Here is an 18,860-nt window from a genome sequence, read left to right on the forward strand (position 1 = left end):
AATTAGCAGATCCCTAAAGAAGATGAAACACACACAGACACACACACATACTTGCCCTCCAAGTAGACTTAAGAGATATGTACTATCAAATGCATTTCCATAATGGCTTTTGTGAAATATTTTGGGATATATTGATAAAGAGATCTGTCTAGTTATTTATTTATCTTTGTAATTACATCTGTCTGTAATCAGACATTGGGTAATAGCAATTACAGTTAAGTGGCTGTTCTGCTTTCTATCCAGACTCACAATGTGGGATTTATTTTCATTCTTGGCATGAATAAAATTTGATGCAAGTTGGCCTTATCTTTAATACTATTTTGTATTCTCTCTTCCACAGCCCATATTTAAGTAGGCTAAAAACTGAAAAAGGTAAGGCCTTAAAGTCAGATGTTTCCCTAAAAAATGTCAAAATTAAATTTTAAAAGAACAAGGCAAAAAATTAGACACTGCAAAGTCCTAAGTGCTAGTCCTCTAAGGAAAGCATGGTGTATGCTAAATATGCCATATACAATGTTTTTAACATTATAACTAAACCAAAGTAAAACATACCTTAGAAATTCTGGGAAAATGATGGTAAGAGAACAGGGGAGTCTTCTCTAAATAGGGCTGCCAGATAAAATACAGAATACCCAATTAAATTTGTATTTCAAGTAAGATCAAACTATTTTCTAATATAAGTATGTCTCAAATATTGCATGAGACATTTATGTTAAAAAGGCATATTGCTCTGAAATTTAGATTTAATTGGGTATCTGGTATTTTATGTTAAATCTGATAACCTATTTCTAAAATAACCCTCTGCTCCTTACGACAAAGCAAACCATCAACAGATATGGTAGAAAAGAGTCAATATTAAAGCCAACAATGTAAATTTTTAAAATTCTGAGTAACTTTTTAAATATCTCCAGTAAAATATCTCAACAAGTAACCAATGGAACTGAGGAAAGCCAAGAGGCTCTGCCGTTTTCACCTTGGACAAATTATTAGTAATGGCGGTTTCAAGAATGAAATGTAAGGTATATACAAATAGACTTAAGAGATTCTTGCAAGACACACCAATATAAAGATGAGAGATCACAAAGCCTCTTGTTTACTTTTCCTCCAATTGGCTCTTCTATTAGCATTTTGTTAGCTAAAAAACAGTGCCAACTTCCTTATCGACATCCTTTTAGTTAAAGTATACAATCTGGGTTGTAATATATTTCCCTCAGGATTTAATGTACTTTAAATGTTCGAAGGCATGTTATCAGGAAACATTTTTATTTTCTCTAAATTGGCCCTTACGTAAAAATAGTTAATACTGATTCATATTTATTGATTCAAAAAATTATTCTTATACTAAATGGTAGGGACATGTCTAGATGCTGGGGATACAATACTGAACCATGGAGCCCCTGTGGAGGTTATAATATTTAGGGTTCTTTTTAGTCTTAAACCATGACTATGGCCTGCAAGAGGAGAAGCAGTGTAATCATTTAAAGGAAGGATGACTAAGGTGAAGGTGTCTATTATAAATGAGATTTAAAATAAGGACTAAGGAGAATGTGCTGCTTTCCTTTTTATAATAAGATACTAAATATTTTGTTCTAAAGTTACAAACATTATATAGCCTATACACAATCTTGCTGACCAAAATAAGCAGACATCAGATGATCAGCAATACCAAAAATGTTGTAGATGACCAAACTGCATTTAAAAATAATAAAAAGGTGTCTTAATAGATACATAATAGGTGCAAAATAACTGACTAAATGAAAAGATATAGAAATAAAAAATTACCTGCAAATAATAGACACATACAAGATGAAATTTATAAGGCAAACAATATGGAACATTTTAGTAAAGAGAAAATTATTTTCTTCAAGACAATCTCAAATCAAAGTCATGAGAATCCTCAAAGACACGTGTCCACAATATAGATTTGCCAAGGCTTTTCATTCTAAAGCAAAGTAGTCAAGAAAAAAGGAGAGAAAAAATTCAAGGAAATAAGAATGACAATGATTTTGGACCACAGCCTCCAGAGTTTACAGAAGAAAACTGACATTGAAGTAAACCTAGAGAAAGCTAAAAGAACTGGAACTCTCCATACACAGATCAAGTACACCTTCCTCTAGAGAAAGGTAAAAAGAAACAATTTTAAGACCTACACAATTTTGTAGAACACATTTGTATATATGTAATATATACAGTTATTCAGTAAGCACGTATCAACTACTATGTGTCAAGTCCTGTCACTAAGTGCTCAGATACAAACTCAATTTAAAGCATAAAAAAATAATAAAACACTGCAAGTTCTACACAGAGGAGTATATAGCAATCATCTGAGAGTATAGGTAATCCTGCCCAAAAGAAATAAAAACTCGTTGCAGAACTGCTTCTTGAAGAATAAGCAGGCATTCATGGAGGAAAGACAATGAGACAGGAGGGGACAGAACATGAGGCTGGAAAAGTAGGTCTGGACATACTGTTTAACATATAGAAGAGGTGGATTATATTCCAAGATCAAAGGGAGCCACAAGACATTTTTAAGCAAAAATGACAATCACATTTGTATTTGTCAAAGATAATTCTGACAGTACTATATAGAGTACATTAAACAAGAAAAGTTGCAATATAAAACAACTTACGAGTAAATGACAAGTAACTGAGTTAAAGTAAAACTGAATTAAAAATTAAATTAAGAAACTCAGATGCTCTAGAAGTGCATCCGGGAATCCATCAAAACTTGAAAAATTTGGAAAATAGATGGGTCTGAATAAATAACAGTTAGTGAAATAAAATAACCAGGCAAAATGAAGAGTACATTTCTGATTTCTTAAAAATAAGGTAGATAAATAAGCCATGGTGGAAGAAAGACCAAAAGGAGCTGGACAGTAAAACTCAAATGGCAAAAACTCTATTTCTCCTACAAAACAGTGGAAAGTTCCCTTAGGGGAGAATAGAAATAATCAAATTCTCTCTGTTAAAAGAATATGTAGCTTTCAGAGTAAATACTAAGCAATGGCAAAAAAGAATAAAAATAACATAAAAAAGACTACGCGAAGTATCAATTACAGAATTTAATACATGCAGAGATCCTGGAAGAAGAGTTGCACTAGATTTGAGAAACAACAAATACCTGTTGGTTTTAAAATATTAGTCAACAATTTACTCCAACAGGTATTTACTGGGTGGCTAACACATGTCAGGCATAAGGAATATAAAGATGAATAAGGTAGCTTTATTCATCTGCTTTGGAGAAGCTTATGTTCCAGAAGAGGAGACAAATTCATAAACCAAGCAGTTAGTAACTGGTAAATGCAATGACAGAAGTTCACAGGGAGCAAGAAACACAGTGTCCCTGGCTTGCCAGCTAGCATGAGGCTAGTCTGAGGGAACGCTTCCTAGAGAATGCGAAGTCAAAACTAAGTCTCAAAAAGAGGAGTAAGTTAGCGAGTTCAAGAAATGAGAAGACAGTCATGGCAGAGGAAACAGCATGAATGGCCTGGAGGTTAATCAGAGCGGGGTGTTTGTGGGGTGACAGGTGTTTCTAAGTTGTTGGAACTGAAGTAAGATGCAAGAAGTGATGGAAAATGAGGGCAGACAGGTAGCAAGGCCAAATCCTAGAAGACTTGTTTGCTCTTCTATTAGAAGTTGGGACTTTACAGTTCTTAAGCAGAGAGGCTTATCAGAAGCACCTACGAAGGAAGCTTTAAAACATACAGATGCTTAGACCCTACTCCGCAGAGATCCTAATTCACTAGGTTTAAAGAAGAAGACAATGCACCTGAATTTTCCAAGTTTTCCAACGTAATTACAACACACTATACATGATTTGAGAGAAATTCTGTGATTAAAAAAAAAAAAAAAAAGTGGACCTAAACTCAACTCAGTAGGGAAAACAGGCTAAAAAGGAAGGGGGGAGGTTGCTAATCAGTAACAGTGTACATTTTAAGGAATTAAGAGAAAGAAGCAATTTACTAAGACAAAGGAAATAAAATCTTTACTACTATGAATATATTTTTACAAATCAAGTAGTGATAAAAATAAGAAAATGGACAAAATGAGTTAAAATCTGAAGATTCGGACTTTAAAGTATCTAGATGCATAAAATTTATGCCCAGAAACTTATGCCCTGAAAATTTTTAAGCTAAAAAAATTATTTAGTTGTATTTCTTTGAAAAGATAGAGGTAGAATATAGCTGGTAAGAGAGTAAGTTTGGAATCTGGCTTAAATCCTGGCTCTACCACTCGGTGTGACCTTAGACAGATCACTTAATCTCTATGTGGTCTCAATTTCCTCATGTGTAAAATGGAGACAATGATATGTATCTTATACGATTCTTGTGAGTATTTAGATAACACATATTAAACACTTCAAAGATAGTACACAAAGTTCAATAAATTGCAATTCTTACTGTTAACATAATCCTTATCATTACCTAGGAGGCTACAGAAAAATGACTCCCGAGAGTACAAATAAAGTTACCCTCAGAGTAAAGGTAATTAGACTCAGTATGGAAGGAATGACATCAAGCTATAGAAAAACTAAGCAAAGCAATAGTCTCTAGCTGTGTAGCTGAGGAACCTGGAAAACATATAAACCCTTCAAGGACTGCAAAAGCTTTTCAGAAAGTTCCGTAAGGAAGAAGACGAAAGCAAACAGCAAGCAAATACTTCTTTATACACCGAGGGATCCCTTCTTTTTAGAGGAGCTCACTACATGAATATCTCACTTAGACGATCTTAGAATATCATAAAGGATACCTAGGTCTACTAATTACTAGGATAGTCAGGACTAGAAGGCATTCAGTTATACCCAGTTTTGTTAATAAACTGTATTATTTAAATTAGAAACCACCACCTAAATTTTAAGACTATGCTGAAAAAAAGAGTGGTCTGCAAAAGAGGTAAGAAGAAAGGAGAAGATCAACAAACTGACAGTATCACTTGAACTTACAAGAGAACAGAATCTGAACGTATAATGCCCAAGCAAGCATTTGTGTTGTAGGCAAGATGACCCTCTCAATGATATGGATAAAATATTTCTTTAGACTAATTACTTACTCTACCTGATTACGCTAATCATTTCTTTTTCTTTTTTTTTTTTAAGAGCGAGAGCATGCGAGCGGGGGCAGGGGGGGCAGAGGGAGAGGGAGAGAATCTCAAGCAGACTCCATGCTCAGCGCAGAGCCTCACATGGGGCTTGATCTCATAATCCTGAGATCATGACCTGAGCTGAAATCAAGAGTTGCTTAACCGACTGAGCCACCCAGGCACCCCTATTCTAGTGATTTCTTTAATGTGTCTCTTGATTCCCAGACTTCATGCTCCAAAAGGGCAGGGACTCTATTTATTGTAGTCACAGCAATATTCCTAGTACCAGCACAGTCCCCAGCAGAAGACCCTCAAATCAGTATTTGTTGGAGATTGAATAGCTTCCCAATTTCTCCTAATTCAGAGAAGGGGACAATGAAGTTGGGTAGTACTCTATAGAATGACTATCTGTTTTGCTTCCTACAGTCAGGCTTATCAGAGCCCACTGTTTTTGTTTCTAAAACTGTTTATGTGAGTTGCCCTTGTTACTATTTCATAATTTAAGCAGTAATCATGCTCATCAAAGAAGGGAGTGTGGAAAGAGAATAGATTATAGTACTAAGGCTAAAAAGCCTCAATAAAGGTGACTCACTATAATAACTTGGTGTCAAAGAAAACTGTAAAAAAGGTTTAGAAAAAAGAACCTAAAAATCTATATGAGTTTTTAACTGTAAGCGGTTTAAGGATTTGAGGATCTTTCTTGGTTTTCTATTCAATATTATGTTAGAATATATATAATTTATTTAGAACCTATATAGAAAAGGTCTTAGCACTATATCCAAAGAGGAGTAAATAAAGGTACATTTAAATGTTTTAAAATAGGAATTACAGGGGCGCCTGGGTGGCTCAGTCGGTTGAGCGTCTGCCTTCGGCTCGGGTCATGATCCCAGGGTACCGGGACTGAGCCCCGCATCGGGCCTCTGCTCAGCCGGAAGCCTGCTTCTCCCTCTCTCACCCCTCCTGCTTGTGTTCCCTCTTTCGCTGAGCCTCTGTCAAATAAATAAATAAAATCTTTAAAAAAAAAACTTAAAAAAAAAAAGGAATACAATGTTTGAGTTATGTATGTCACTACCATTTGATTCCCTTTCCTCAATCAGCTAGTGACCCAGATCATGTTGGAAAAAAGGCTTATTACTATTTCATCAAGAAATGATGTGCTAGTTACACATAAACAAAATAACCATTTGCATACTGAGAAATCACTAACTCTTTTTACCCCATCTTTGCACACATTACAATGTATTACAATTAAAATGCCTGTTTACTCAACAGTATCCCCCACTAAACTATAAATCCCTTGGGAAAAGGAACCATGTCAATTCCTAGTTTCACAGTGTCCAGCATTTGGTATTGCTTTCCATAAGCACTTTTTAAATGAAAAAAAAAAAAAAATTGCAACTCTTTAAAAAAAAATCAGATCTGACTAGCATAATATGGTTGTTTAGTACCATTAATAATAAAATAACATTATACAGAAAGACTCTTACCAATTTATAGCCCCTCCATCACACTTCTTCATAAGCAATGTTTTCCAACATTCATGAGTAGATTTAATAACTTCAAGAGCAAAAGCCTAGTTCCAAACCAAAAACAGACATAAAGATCACATCATTATACTTGCATGGAACTATTCTCACTATGACAGTTTATTTTTAAGAATATGAGCTCTGGAGTTAGGCAAACCTGAGTATAAATTCTGGCATCCTTATTTATCAGCTGTGTGACTTTTGAGCAAGTTACTTAATCTCACTAAGTCTTAACTTCTTCATCTTTAAGTAGAAGGTAATGGAGATAATGTAATTTGGGGTTGGCAAACTAAGGCCAATAGGCCAAATCTAGCTCACCACCAGTTTTTATAAATAAAGTTTTACTGAACACAGTCATGCCCATTCATTTGTGCATGGCCTGTGACTGCTTTAGCACTACAATGGCAGAGGTGAGTAGTTGTGACAGAGACCATACGGCCTACAAAGTCTAAAATATTTACTATTTGGTACTTTACAGAAAAAGTTGCCAACACTTGGTTGAAATTATCCAGCTGTTGAAAGGATAAGTTGTATGCAAAGTGCTTAGTCTAGTCCCTTGCCTATAAGTACGCTTATACCTATTAATTTCATCATCAAAACTGCAGTCTAACTGTATAATCATTCTAGAATATCCGCTGTCTAAGTAAACCTCCTACACATTCTCAAATTTTTTTTAGTATAAATTCATACTGTGTCCCAAAATGCAAAATCAACAATACACGCCTCTTGCTAGATACGTATCTAAAGGAACACTTGCTTTGATAATATTCCAAAGCAGCGAATTCTTTTGATGCCCACCCCCCCAAATGTTGTTAGTTTTCCTTAAGGAGAGTCCTTATATATTAACTAATTCATACTACCTCCTTTCTCCTTCAATGACAACTAAACACATAGGGTAAGAAATGAAGAAAATAAAGAATCCTGGGAACCAGGATGTAATGAGAAATTTACTTCCGAAAAAAAGAAAGTTCTCTCAGCTCTACTGTTGCCTGAGTATGGTTCAATGAAGTGGTGTTGGGGAGTCCCACTTAACAAATGGGACAAAAACCACAATAGCCATACTATGGAAAGAGCTAAGATGTCTGAACAGAAAAAAGAAGAAGAAATGGGACAAAAAAGCCAATTTATTGTCCGGATAATATAAGGAAAGATTTTTAACCAAATCATTCAAATAATTATGAATATTTAGAATCACTTTTCCACTTGCTTAAAGGGGTCAGGAGGAAAAATCTAGATAGCACAGGAGTCATCTTTTCAAACATGGTGAAGAGATAAAACTTAATTTTCCTGAGTTAGGCACTGTGTTTTAAACAGAAGTGGTAAAAAGCAATGCATAAGACAATTATGTTCTGAAACCAGGTTCTATCAATGATCTAGTCTTCGTTCAGAAAAAATTAGTGTTTATCAAAATCAAGCAAAAGGAAACAAAACAAAACAAAAAAACAACCACCCCCAAACCACCTCACTCTATAAATTCATGATTTAGCAATCTTACCTTCAGGAAATAAGGAGCCACAAAAGTTCAAACAAAATATAAAATACAATATTTTTACATGAAAAAGATAAAAAATAATTTATCTTAAAAATTTTCAATACTTTATTTTTAAGTAAAAGTATCTATTTGAAAATAATAGTTTTATATCTACATTTAATCTTAGACAAAGCCCTCAAGATCTTAAGGATTCTTTGAATGTTCCTTTTCAAAAATACTAGGTCAAGCAATAAATTCTTATATAGCAAGATATTATAATTTTTAAGTTTCCATTAACATGGCTTATTTTACTTATAAAACATACTTCTTAGTACCCGCTTAAGTGTTGGTGTATAATGTGTAATTTATATAGTGGTGATAACTTTAAAAAAATATTCCATGACTTAAACTTGATGTCTTTGGCCCATTTTCTCCATTTGTGTCATATTAGAGATACTTCATGGTAACTCTGTGGTATTCTAATAGAAAAATCCTATGGCAATAAGATATTCAAGTGTTTTCTTATTTGTTAAGCAGCTTAAGTCAGTCATGGTAGAATGAACTCTTAAGGGGAAGCCCCTCTGGATTTACATTAAGTAAAGTAAGTAACGTTTTCCTCTCCAGAATAGGAAATGGAAGCTTTTCTTCATACACAATTTGCAGTTAGACTGATCATGGAAATCCTTCATTTTCTGAGATGAGGGAGATGTCAATAGATAAAGAGATGAATATATATATGTATCAAAACTTAATTCACTTAGATCTCCTGAAAAAAAAATCCTTTTAAATATGTATGATAAAATAATGTCCTTAAAGTCAGTATAAAGCACTTCTGTTACCATGTTATATACAAATATTCACATAAGAAACCTACCAAGCTAAAAGAAGTATCATATAAGTATCACAAGTACGTTTTAAAATAAAGATTATCATCTTCACCTTGTTCTTGAATTCTCCATTAAAAGCAAACTGGTTTTCTGGTTTTCCTTCTGGCACCTTATAAAATCTAAACCAATTAAGCGTAGCTTCCAAGTAACCTGGTTTGTATTTCTTAACATCATCAATATCTGCAAGTGAAGAAACAAAATACTTTTTGTTAAAAACTGAAATTCATTCTTTCATTATGTTAATCACCATATATTACATCATTAGTTTTTGAGGTAGTGTTCCATGATTCATTGTTTGCATATAACACCCAGTGCTCCATTCAGTACATGCCCTCCTTAATACCCATCACCAGGCTAACCCATCCGCCCACCACCCTCCCCTCTAGAACCCTCAGTTTATTTCTCAGAGTCCATAGTCACTCATGGTTTGTCTCCCCTTCCGATTTCCGCCCCCCTTCATTGTGTGGTAGAGCACTGGACTGAGGGAGTCCACCTCTGCAGCTCACGTGCAGCATAACCACCATGTATCACATACCACCTCTGGACTTGAGATTTTTTTCATATGTAAAATATTACTCCTTCATTCTACAAACATCTCTTAAGCACCTTCAGATACTATGTTAGGCACAGGGGATAAGCAGATGAAGACAACAAAGCTCTTTTCCTCAAGGAGCTCAGAGGTCTAATTAAAGGAAAGAGACAACAACGCAGTAAGATTAAGTGAGATATGCTTAAGGACTGATGTCATTCTGTGAGCAGTGGAGGGCCTAGAGTAAGGTAAGTTACATCAGGATCTGTATTTTAGAAATATTAAGTTAAAGGACCACTAAAGATAAGATGGAGAGGACAGTCCCCAGAAGAGAATATACTAAAGTCAGATGAGAAGGGTTTTACACACTTACACACTGAACAGTTTCTCATTCTGTGTCAGACATTGTTCTAAGCAATGAAGTAGAACAGTAAACAGAAATAAGCCCCTTTCATGGTTTATATAGTAGGAAGAGACAGATAACAAATATAAATGTTAAGTGGTAAAAGTCTGATGAAGAAAAATAAAGCAGAGTACAAAAGAGAATGCAAACAGGGCAATTTTAAACAGAGTGATATCTGGATGGATCATTTCAAATTCTGTAATGATTTCCAGGATTTATTTTTAAGTTCGATTACCACAAAAACAGCTCAACCATCACATTTTGAGGACATTCATTCAAATATAACTGAAAATATTACTATATTAATAGCAGACCCTTCCCCAAGAGGTCTCCAAAGAATGTATCCTTTCCAATAAATATCAACTCAAAAAATGTATGAAGAATAACTAGTTAAAACTAGAAACCTTTACTCTCCACAAGACTCTGACTTACGGGAAATTTAGCATAGTCCTTTATGCACAATATAACAGACTTGACAGCACTTGAAGAATTAGAACTTACAACTAAAAATAGATGACACAATGCATTGGGATAATTCAAAGATCACTGGTTTCAGACTTGCTCATCCAATCTCATGGGAATCCCCACTTCATTGGGCATGATAAGGAGAGAGGTAAGCATTTTGCAGACATGAGTTAGACAGGAATTATGCTTTTGCTTGTTGTGCTTGCCTTTTGCCTGTTAGGGTTTAGTAATAGTTACACGTCTCCAGAAGCCAGATGTTTCACATAAGTGAAATGAGTGTGATAAGGCAGACAGCGTAAGAATGGCAGAAACCATGGCAAATGGAAGATTGAGTATGCTGCCTTAAGGCAATCAAATTAAAAATTTTTAAATACATCAATGGGCCACACGTCTATCTCAAGTAATTCTGGGGAAAACAGAAATATTACAACTAAGGGAAAAAAATCACTTGAAACTGAACACAGGGCACACCTACTCTATTAATCACCGTCAATACATACTTTTTAAGTAATGCAAGATGTTTAAGATAGTGAATTCTAAAGACTAAGATCTTTTTAGTATTATACATTATATCTTAGGTCATAGAGTTATGTCCAAAATAGAACACTCAATATATATTTCATCTAATACTCATTGTTTCCACTTCAAATTCTGATTTTCTTCTTACCGTATAAAGTGCTTCTTTCTAAAGTGGCTTTCTATTAATCATTTTTCCACATTCTGTATTTTTGCAAAATATCTCTTAAACTGAGTTCCTCCCACTCATTCTTTCTTAGAGGGGGAAAAAACAATCTTTTAAGTTCACTGAAGGTGAATGAGAAAAGCAATTTAATCAATGGTTCAAAATAAATAATTTTCTATTACTTAAATCTGATTAATGACTTTATCATTGTACCTTACCCAATCTACTGTTCTCTATCCCACTGCAATTTTTATTTTTTTGTGAATGTTTTTTCAACTCAGTCACTTCAAATAAGAACGGAAAAGCTAAGTTATCCAATATCTAACTCGGCTTAGGCAGCGTTCTTTCCAGACGTTATACAGAAGGCCTGTTAGGCAAAGATACCGATAACAGAAACCCTGACAATTTAATAATGCCCAATAAAACACTCCAAACATAAGATAAACATTTCCATTCTCAATTAATTATAACCTAGGGGGAAAAAGCTGTATTTTCACACAGAAAAACAAAGCAAGCAAAAAATTCAAAATACACAACTTAAACATTTTAAAGATCTCAACAGCAAATGCCTCAAGCCAAAAATCTCCAATACCAATAGCCAGTTCAATTAATTATCCTTCTGAAAATATGAAAAATTACACATACAATCTATAATCTGATTCAGAGTTTAAAAAAGACCTCATTTGCTCCTCATAAACTGAATAACTCATTTGTTCTTCATAAAACTGAGAAGTACATTCATATTAAACGTAAGAAAACTATAGCTAAGAAAATGCAAAAGAACTGCCAAACTTTATCCAATACATTCATGGCATAATTGGTATCATATAAATATGTCTTCTAATTCCATGAATTCTGCTTTTTCTTCTATACTGTAGAGTTACATTGTCATAGGTTTTATGTTAAAAGAGTGTAAGTGTAGATGTACTTTTTAGTTTTATTGTGGTAAAATATACACAACATAAAATTTATCATTTTTAAGAGTACAATTCAGTGGCATTAAGTACACCCACAATACTGTATATAACCATCACTTTCATCCACTTCCAGAATTTTTCATCAGATGTATTTTTTTTTTACAATATATGTTAAGAAAAGCAGCAATTCTCTAGGAGTTACTTATTCCCATTCTTGGAGTTAACTTCATATGGAAGTTTCTATTATAACAATTATACAATGTATTTTCAAGATGAACCCAACAATAAAATAATAATCTAGAAGAGTTCTTTTATATAATCAAGCTAAACTTACTTCAGTTTTGTTTTTAATTACAAATCAAACTCTTTTAACTGAGATCTACTTGATCAACTCCCTGGATGATTAGCAAAGACTTTCCACTTCTGTAAAATATTCTCTGACTAACGTCCATAGTGGTCTGTATGTTGAGTCTGGTAGACAACTCTGGAATGAAGTCCACACTTCACTTGTACCAGTTAAGTTTTAGCTTTATCATGAATCAGGTATGTTTATTCCCAAAACATTTTTGCCAACTGTATCAGTAGTTATAATCATGAGAATTAGTAAAATATTATATAAGGCAATGATTTTACCAGTACAAAAAAGACTGTGTTTCTGCAAAAGTAATTTGAATGTTTTGAAAGAATTCAATAAAATGTTACTAAAAATATTTGTTGTCAAATTAGGCCTGAGTAAAAAAATACTTAAAGACAAGAAAAAGACATAAAAATCTAGTTATGTATCTAGCTCTGCAAAGAGTATTTTAGATATGAAAGGTCAGTGGCAGCCTCTGATAAAATGTATTTTAGCAAATTCTTGGATGAAGTGTAGCAACAACTCATTCAAATATCTAGAAGAGGAGGAGTCCTGAGAGGAAGATAGGAAGTGCCAATATTCTGGTTGTGAGTGTGCTTAAAATGTTTGAGGAAGACTAAGAAAGCCCTGTGTTTAGAGCAGAGTGAAGAAAGAGTGTTAGGAGATGAAATGAGAGAAGCAGCCGCAGGCCAGTCACAAAGGACTCTAAGGGACATCCTTCTTGAGATGAGAAGCCCTTAGAGGGTTCTGGACTGAGGAGTATGGGTTTTAGGAAGATCGCTCTTTTTCTGCTGTGTAGGTAAAAGACTGTGTAGAGGAAGAAGTAAAAGAAGGAAATCAAGCAACAAGCTACAGGAAGAATCCATACAGATGAAATATGATGAGGGTCTAGATAAATGGTAGTTGCATGGAGGTGGTGACAAATGGTCAATTTTAGGTATTTTTAGAAAGCGGAACTGAGAGGAATTACCAATGAAAGAAAAAATTAAAAACAAAACCCAGTAAAGATCAGATTTACATAAAATTTAAGGTATCAAAGAACTAAAAAGGAAAAATTGGCAATGTTAAGTAACAATTTAAATTACAGTACAATTAAAAGCAGTCACCTAAATATTTATCACCCTAGTTTTTTTTTAAAAGCTTCATAAAAGGTATCATACTTCTTACAAGTAGGAACAGCCATTGTTTTACTTTGTTACATTGTTTTTGTTACATTTATTACATTTGTTACATATATACATTACGTTTACTTTTGTTACATTGTTTTACTTTATAACAAAGCAGTTTCCAAACATGAAAATTTAATTAACAAAGATTATATGGAGTTTCCTTAGGAGAATTTTTATATTAAAACTAAAGATATATAATTTATGAATAGTCATAGTTCTACATAAATCCATTGGAATATTTATAAATTTATTAAACGCTAGCTATAAGGCAGAACAGAAAATGATGTAGTAACAAATTCTAAAGCTCAATTTGGCTTTTCCAAGTTCAGCGCTTTCCAATTTAATTTAGTTTTTCTTAACTAATTTTGATTTAGGAATTTATAAAAGCAAAGAAATTAATCTAAAATATCTTAGTCAAAACCCATCATTCTCTTGGGGCGCCTGGGCGGCTCAGATGGTTTAGTGTCTGCCTTCAGCTCAGGTCATGATCTCAGGGTCCTGGGATGGAGCCCCACATCAGGCCCCTTGCTCAGGAGGGAACCTGCTTCTCCCTCTACATGTGCTCTCTCTCTGTGTCAAATAAATAAATTAAAAAAAAAATCATTCTCTCTGTAGACATTAGAGGACCGTAATACTTCGTATTTTTAAAAGCAATTTTTGTGACTTATCGTTTTCCTTCATCAGAGATACTGGTATACATTTCATGTAATCCAGTTTCTTTTCAGTATAAACCAATTCACTTGTTTCTGAAACCTAAAAGAATGTCACAAATTGTGATCTACTAAGGAAAAAGAAAAAAAGAAGTGGTTTGTGAAGTTTCTTCTGTTCTTTTTTACTAAAAATACACTCTCACACAAGGGGGAGTTTCTAGTCACATGTGCTTGCCTAGACTTCAATTTTACCCAGATTTCAGAAATAAACGATGTAAAAGAGGTAAAAACTTGAGCTGATAAGGTTCATTTTATACAGACAGCTCATCAAGAATGAGAAACAAAGTATGAGATCTTTTTAATCTAGAGACATTTTAAGGAATAATGAACTATAAAGATGATGTATTAAATTATGTACTAAAAACAAACAGAACATAAAGAAATTTTAAGCATGAGAAAATGAGGACAACACATTTGGTAAGCAAATACAATAAATCTACAGATCAACAATAAAAAATTTTAAATAATTCTCTTGCCTACCAAGAAAGAACCACACCCAGTCCTCTCAACTTTTTGTATAATTAAAAATTGGATGTTGAAAACAAAACAAAAATACACTGTTATTTACTTAGTGAAAACCTTTTTTTGGTCCAAAAGGAAATAAAAACTCTTAAGAATATTCAGAAAATAATGAAAATAAGAACACTCAAAGTTTTTAAGAAGAAATAAGGTAAACCAGGAAAAACATCCCATTTGGAATCAAACGGCACTAAGTTCAAACTCCAGTTCTGGCATTCATATAGTGCATCATCTTGGGAAAATACATTAGTCTGTGTGTTTCCTCAAACACAAAATGGAAAAATCATGGTTGTTGTGAGGATTAAATAAGATAGCATATTAAAAATCATTTTAAAAAAAATAAGGGATAGTTTTAAGAAATATTATCGTCCTTCCAATCCCCTAAAGCCTTTTCCATGGAAGGTAGACACAGTTATATTCACAGGGAAACCTAGAGCCTTAGATGCTCAAAAATTAATAAATATGAATTAATAATTTAGAAAATTAATGAACATATTTTCATTAATACTGACAGTTACTTTATGTTTAATGTGTATGACTCTACTGAGAAATCGAAGAAGCTGGGTATTGATATAAACCCTGTAAACAAGCACTAAAAATAACATAAAAGGCATCTGGACATACACACACATACACAAACGCGTACTTAATCATAACATTTTTCTATAAACGTACTTTTTCTTATGGTAAAGGTCAGGCCTCAAATGAATTTGTAATTAATCTCTTATTTAATGATGTACACATTTACCTTTACTTCTAGTATTACTGCAGTTTAGTTCTTACAAAGTTTTTTCATTTCTACCATGTTTAAGTTAAATCTAAACAACCATTTTTTAAAACATTTGGAACAGAGAGGAAATATATAAATAAAATTCCTTTATTTCTAGAGCGAGACTCACTCAGTTCAAGTACATTACCCAAATTATCAATTAAAAACAATGCCCAACTATCTGAAGCATTTCTCTTTACAAAAAACAGAAACATCTGACAAAGATGAGGGAGTGAATTCATGTTTCAACAAACTCCCTCAGGTTTAACTACACCAAGACAGAAAACATAAAAATAGAACACCAAAAATGCTCAAAAACAAGATAAGCACCTTGCAGACTCAATATGGAACAAAAATACCTGTCAGGTAAAAGCAAGATGACCATATGATTTATTGCACATACTAGAATATTTCTGGGACTCCTAATCAAGAGAAAAAAGAGCCAACAGAAATCAATCCTGAGATGACCCATGCAAATGAGGATTTTAAAGTACTTACTACAAATACAGTCAAGGACTTTCAAAAAAATACGGTTATGAAGCATTAAAAAAGTGGAAATTTCAGTTAAGGAGGAAAAACTTTACTATCAAAAAAAACCATATGAGGGAGTATATGAAATGAAAAATCAGATAAGGATTTAATAGAACTTGGATATGGCAAAAAAAATCACAGAAGTAGAAGACAAAAACAACAGTAATTATCCTGTCTGAAGAAGAGTAAGGAATAAAGACTGTAAAGACATAAAAAAAGCTTTAGTGACCCATGAGACAATAAAAAGTGGTCTAAAATATGTGTATCAGAAGTCTCAGAATGAAGGTGAGAGAATGGGGTAAAAAAATTATGGTAAATAATTTGGGTTTTACCCAAATGTGTTAAAAACATGAACTTGAAGATCTGCAAAGTTCAATATACCCTAAGCAGGATAAATATTAAGGAAAGGACACCTTAGCATATCACAGAAAAACTGCTGAAATCCAAAAACAGGAGAAAAATCTTCAAAACAGTCTGAGAAAACATTACACTATATACTGGGTAACAATACATTAACTGTTAATTTCTCATCAGAAACAGTGGAGACCAAAAGAAAATGGAACGTCTTTACAAAAATCGCTTTAACTCAAAATTCTATATCCAGTGAAACTACACTTCCAAAACAAAGGCAAGAAAAGACAGTATCAGATCAATGAAATAGAGAGAATTCATCACCAGCAGAACTGTACCACAAAAAAATGCTTAAGTCTTCAAGTTGAAGGTAAATGACACCAAATGGAAACTACAGATCTTCAGCTTCTTTTTGTTTTCTGTAACAAAATATATGGTTATGGACACGGCAAATATGTGGGTAAATGTAAAAAATTACACGTGTGTGTGTTTCTTCTAGTTTCTTTAAAAGATATTTTATTATTTAAGACAAAGAATAGAGAGAGGTTCTGTGAAGAACAGGATCTCTCGCAGAACTGCTGGTAGAAGTGCAAAATGATACAGCCACTTTGGTAAACAGTTTAACAATTTCTCACCATGTTAAGCATGTAATTATCATCTGACCCAGTAACCCTATTCCTAGGTATTTCCCTAAGAGAAAGGAAAACATACACTCACACAAAGACTTGTATTTAAATGTTCATAGCAACTTTATTTGTATTAGCCCAAAGCCAGAACCCAAATTTCCATCAAGGAGATGAATAAACTGTGGTATATTTGTAAACGGAACACTATTCAGTAATCAAATGGAACAAACTATACTGATTACACACAATAATACACATGAATCTCCAAAGCATTAAGCAAAGACTACATATGTACATGTAGAGAAATGTACACGACTCTAAAGAAAATTGCAGTTGTTAAAAAATGCCAGAATTTTTAAGTATAAATATTTTCTCCCTTCAAAATAAGTGAAAATTCACCTTTTTTGGAGTTCTTTTCAGACTTTGCTCAATACACACATCTTTTGATTTATCAATAACTATATGCATATTCACTTATTCATCAATTTTAAAAAATGATTGAGCACCTATAACATGCCAGGCACTGTACCAAGCTTTGTAATGGAAAAATTAGTATTAAATACCTACACACAAACCTAACAGAAAATGTAAAAGATCTTCACAGTAATCTACAAGTACTTCACTAAAAGAAATGTTAGAAAGCCTGAATAAATGGCAATATATATATATATTCATTGATGCATTTAATATTTTAATGATAGCAGAAATCCTTGACAATTTGATCCCAAATTTTGCAAAGAATAAAGCATAAGAAAAACCAAACAAGTCTGCAAGTTTGTTCCACAGAACAAAAGGAGAAAGATTTGTCTTGTATTATGAGGCTATAGTAGTTAAAATAAAATAATATGGCACTGGCTCAGGAATAGATCACTGACACTAAACAGAATCCAGAAACAGACTCTTTGTATAAATAAGAATGCAATATATGATAAAGGAGACATTTCAAAACACTGGGAAGAGAACAGATTTTTCTGTTAAATGGTGATGGGAAAATTGTACATATGGAAAAAATAAAATAAATTCCATAAAGATTAAAGATCCAATTGTAAAAAAAATTAAAATACAAAAGAACAAAATGGAAATAAAAAGAAAAACATCTTTCTATGGGGTAAGAAATCCTTAAATAAGAATCAAAATGTTAAAGTCATGTATAAAAATGATGGATAAAATGGAATACATCAAAATTGAAATATCTAGAAGCCAAAAGGCAACAGTATCTCTGCAGATGGGGAAAAAATATTTGCAACCTAAATTAATAAAGAATTAACTTCCAAAATATCCAAGCAATTTCCATATATCAACTCAATAGAAAAATGGTGAGTAATATGCATAGGCAATTCACAGAAAGGAAGATACAAATAGCCAATAAATATATGAAAAAGACACTCTATCTACTTAGCATTAAGTAGAATAATGCAAAATCAAATGACGATACCATTTTTCATCTATCAGCCTGGCAAAACAAATTTTTTAAATGCTCGGTAATAGGTCATTGAAGCTTCAAAATTTGTAAATTAGGTATTATTTATTTCCTTATATAAATTAGGAAATTGGGGTTACAAAATTTACTCAGGATCTCAAAGGATACAGAGTAACCTCAATATAATAGCTTTAAATACGGGGTGACACCTGTAGGTATGTGTGTGGTGGGGGAGGGATATCCTCAAATTTGATTAGGTGATTACATCTCCCACTTAAATGTATATCAAAACTATTATCAATTATTCTAGATTCAAGACTTGAATATCCAAACAGCAGAGGATAAGCTAATAGAATGATTCTCAACTTGGATAAATCTATCAGAATCACCCAAGGAGCTTTAGCAAACTATTTAGACAGATGCACATTTCTTACTTCCTTATCCACATCCC

At 33.1% G+C, this 18,860-nt stretch overlaps 1 protein-coding gene across 5 annotated transcripts in view; it reads right to left on the bottom strand.

Moving 5' to 3' along the window:
• PPA2 (inorganic pyrophosphatase 2) overlaps window positions 1-18,860 on the bottom strand; it is an 83,366-nt gene that overhangs the window by 19,319 nt on the left and 45,187 nt on the right. For 4 of the 5 annotated variants that reach the window (XR_012378002.1, XM_073892073.1, XM_025873578.2 and 1 more), the window contains 2 exons: window positions 9,016-9,143; window positions 6,567-6,652 (listed from right to left, as the gene is read on the bottom strand). Coding sequence is in view for 4 of the 5 variants with exons in the window: in XM_073892073.1 (XP_073748174.1) it covers window positions 6,567-6,652; window positions 9,016-9,143 (214 nt within the window). In the remaining variant the exon portion in view is untranslated. Of the gene's footprint in view, window positions 1-5,936; window positions 6,069-6,566; window positions 6,653-9,015; window positions 9,144-18,860 lie in introns of those variants that run through there. The other variant, XM_073892074.1, reaches the window with a different exon arrangement.

This window comes from Callorhinus ursinus, unplaced genomic scaffold, assembly GCF_003265705.2.
Source record: "Callorhinus ursinus isolate GAN/ISIS: 27379988/994484 unplaced genomic scaffold, GSC_fseal_2.0 scaffold4, whole genome shotgun sequence".
NCBI lineage: Eukaryota > Metazoa > Chordata > Mammalia > Carnivora > Otariidae > Callorhinus > Callorhinus ursinus.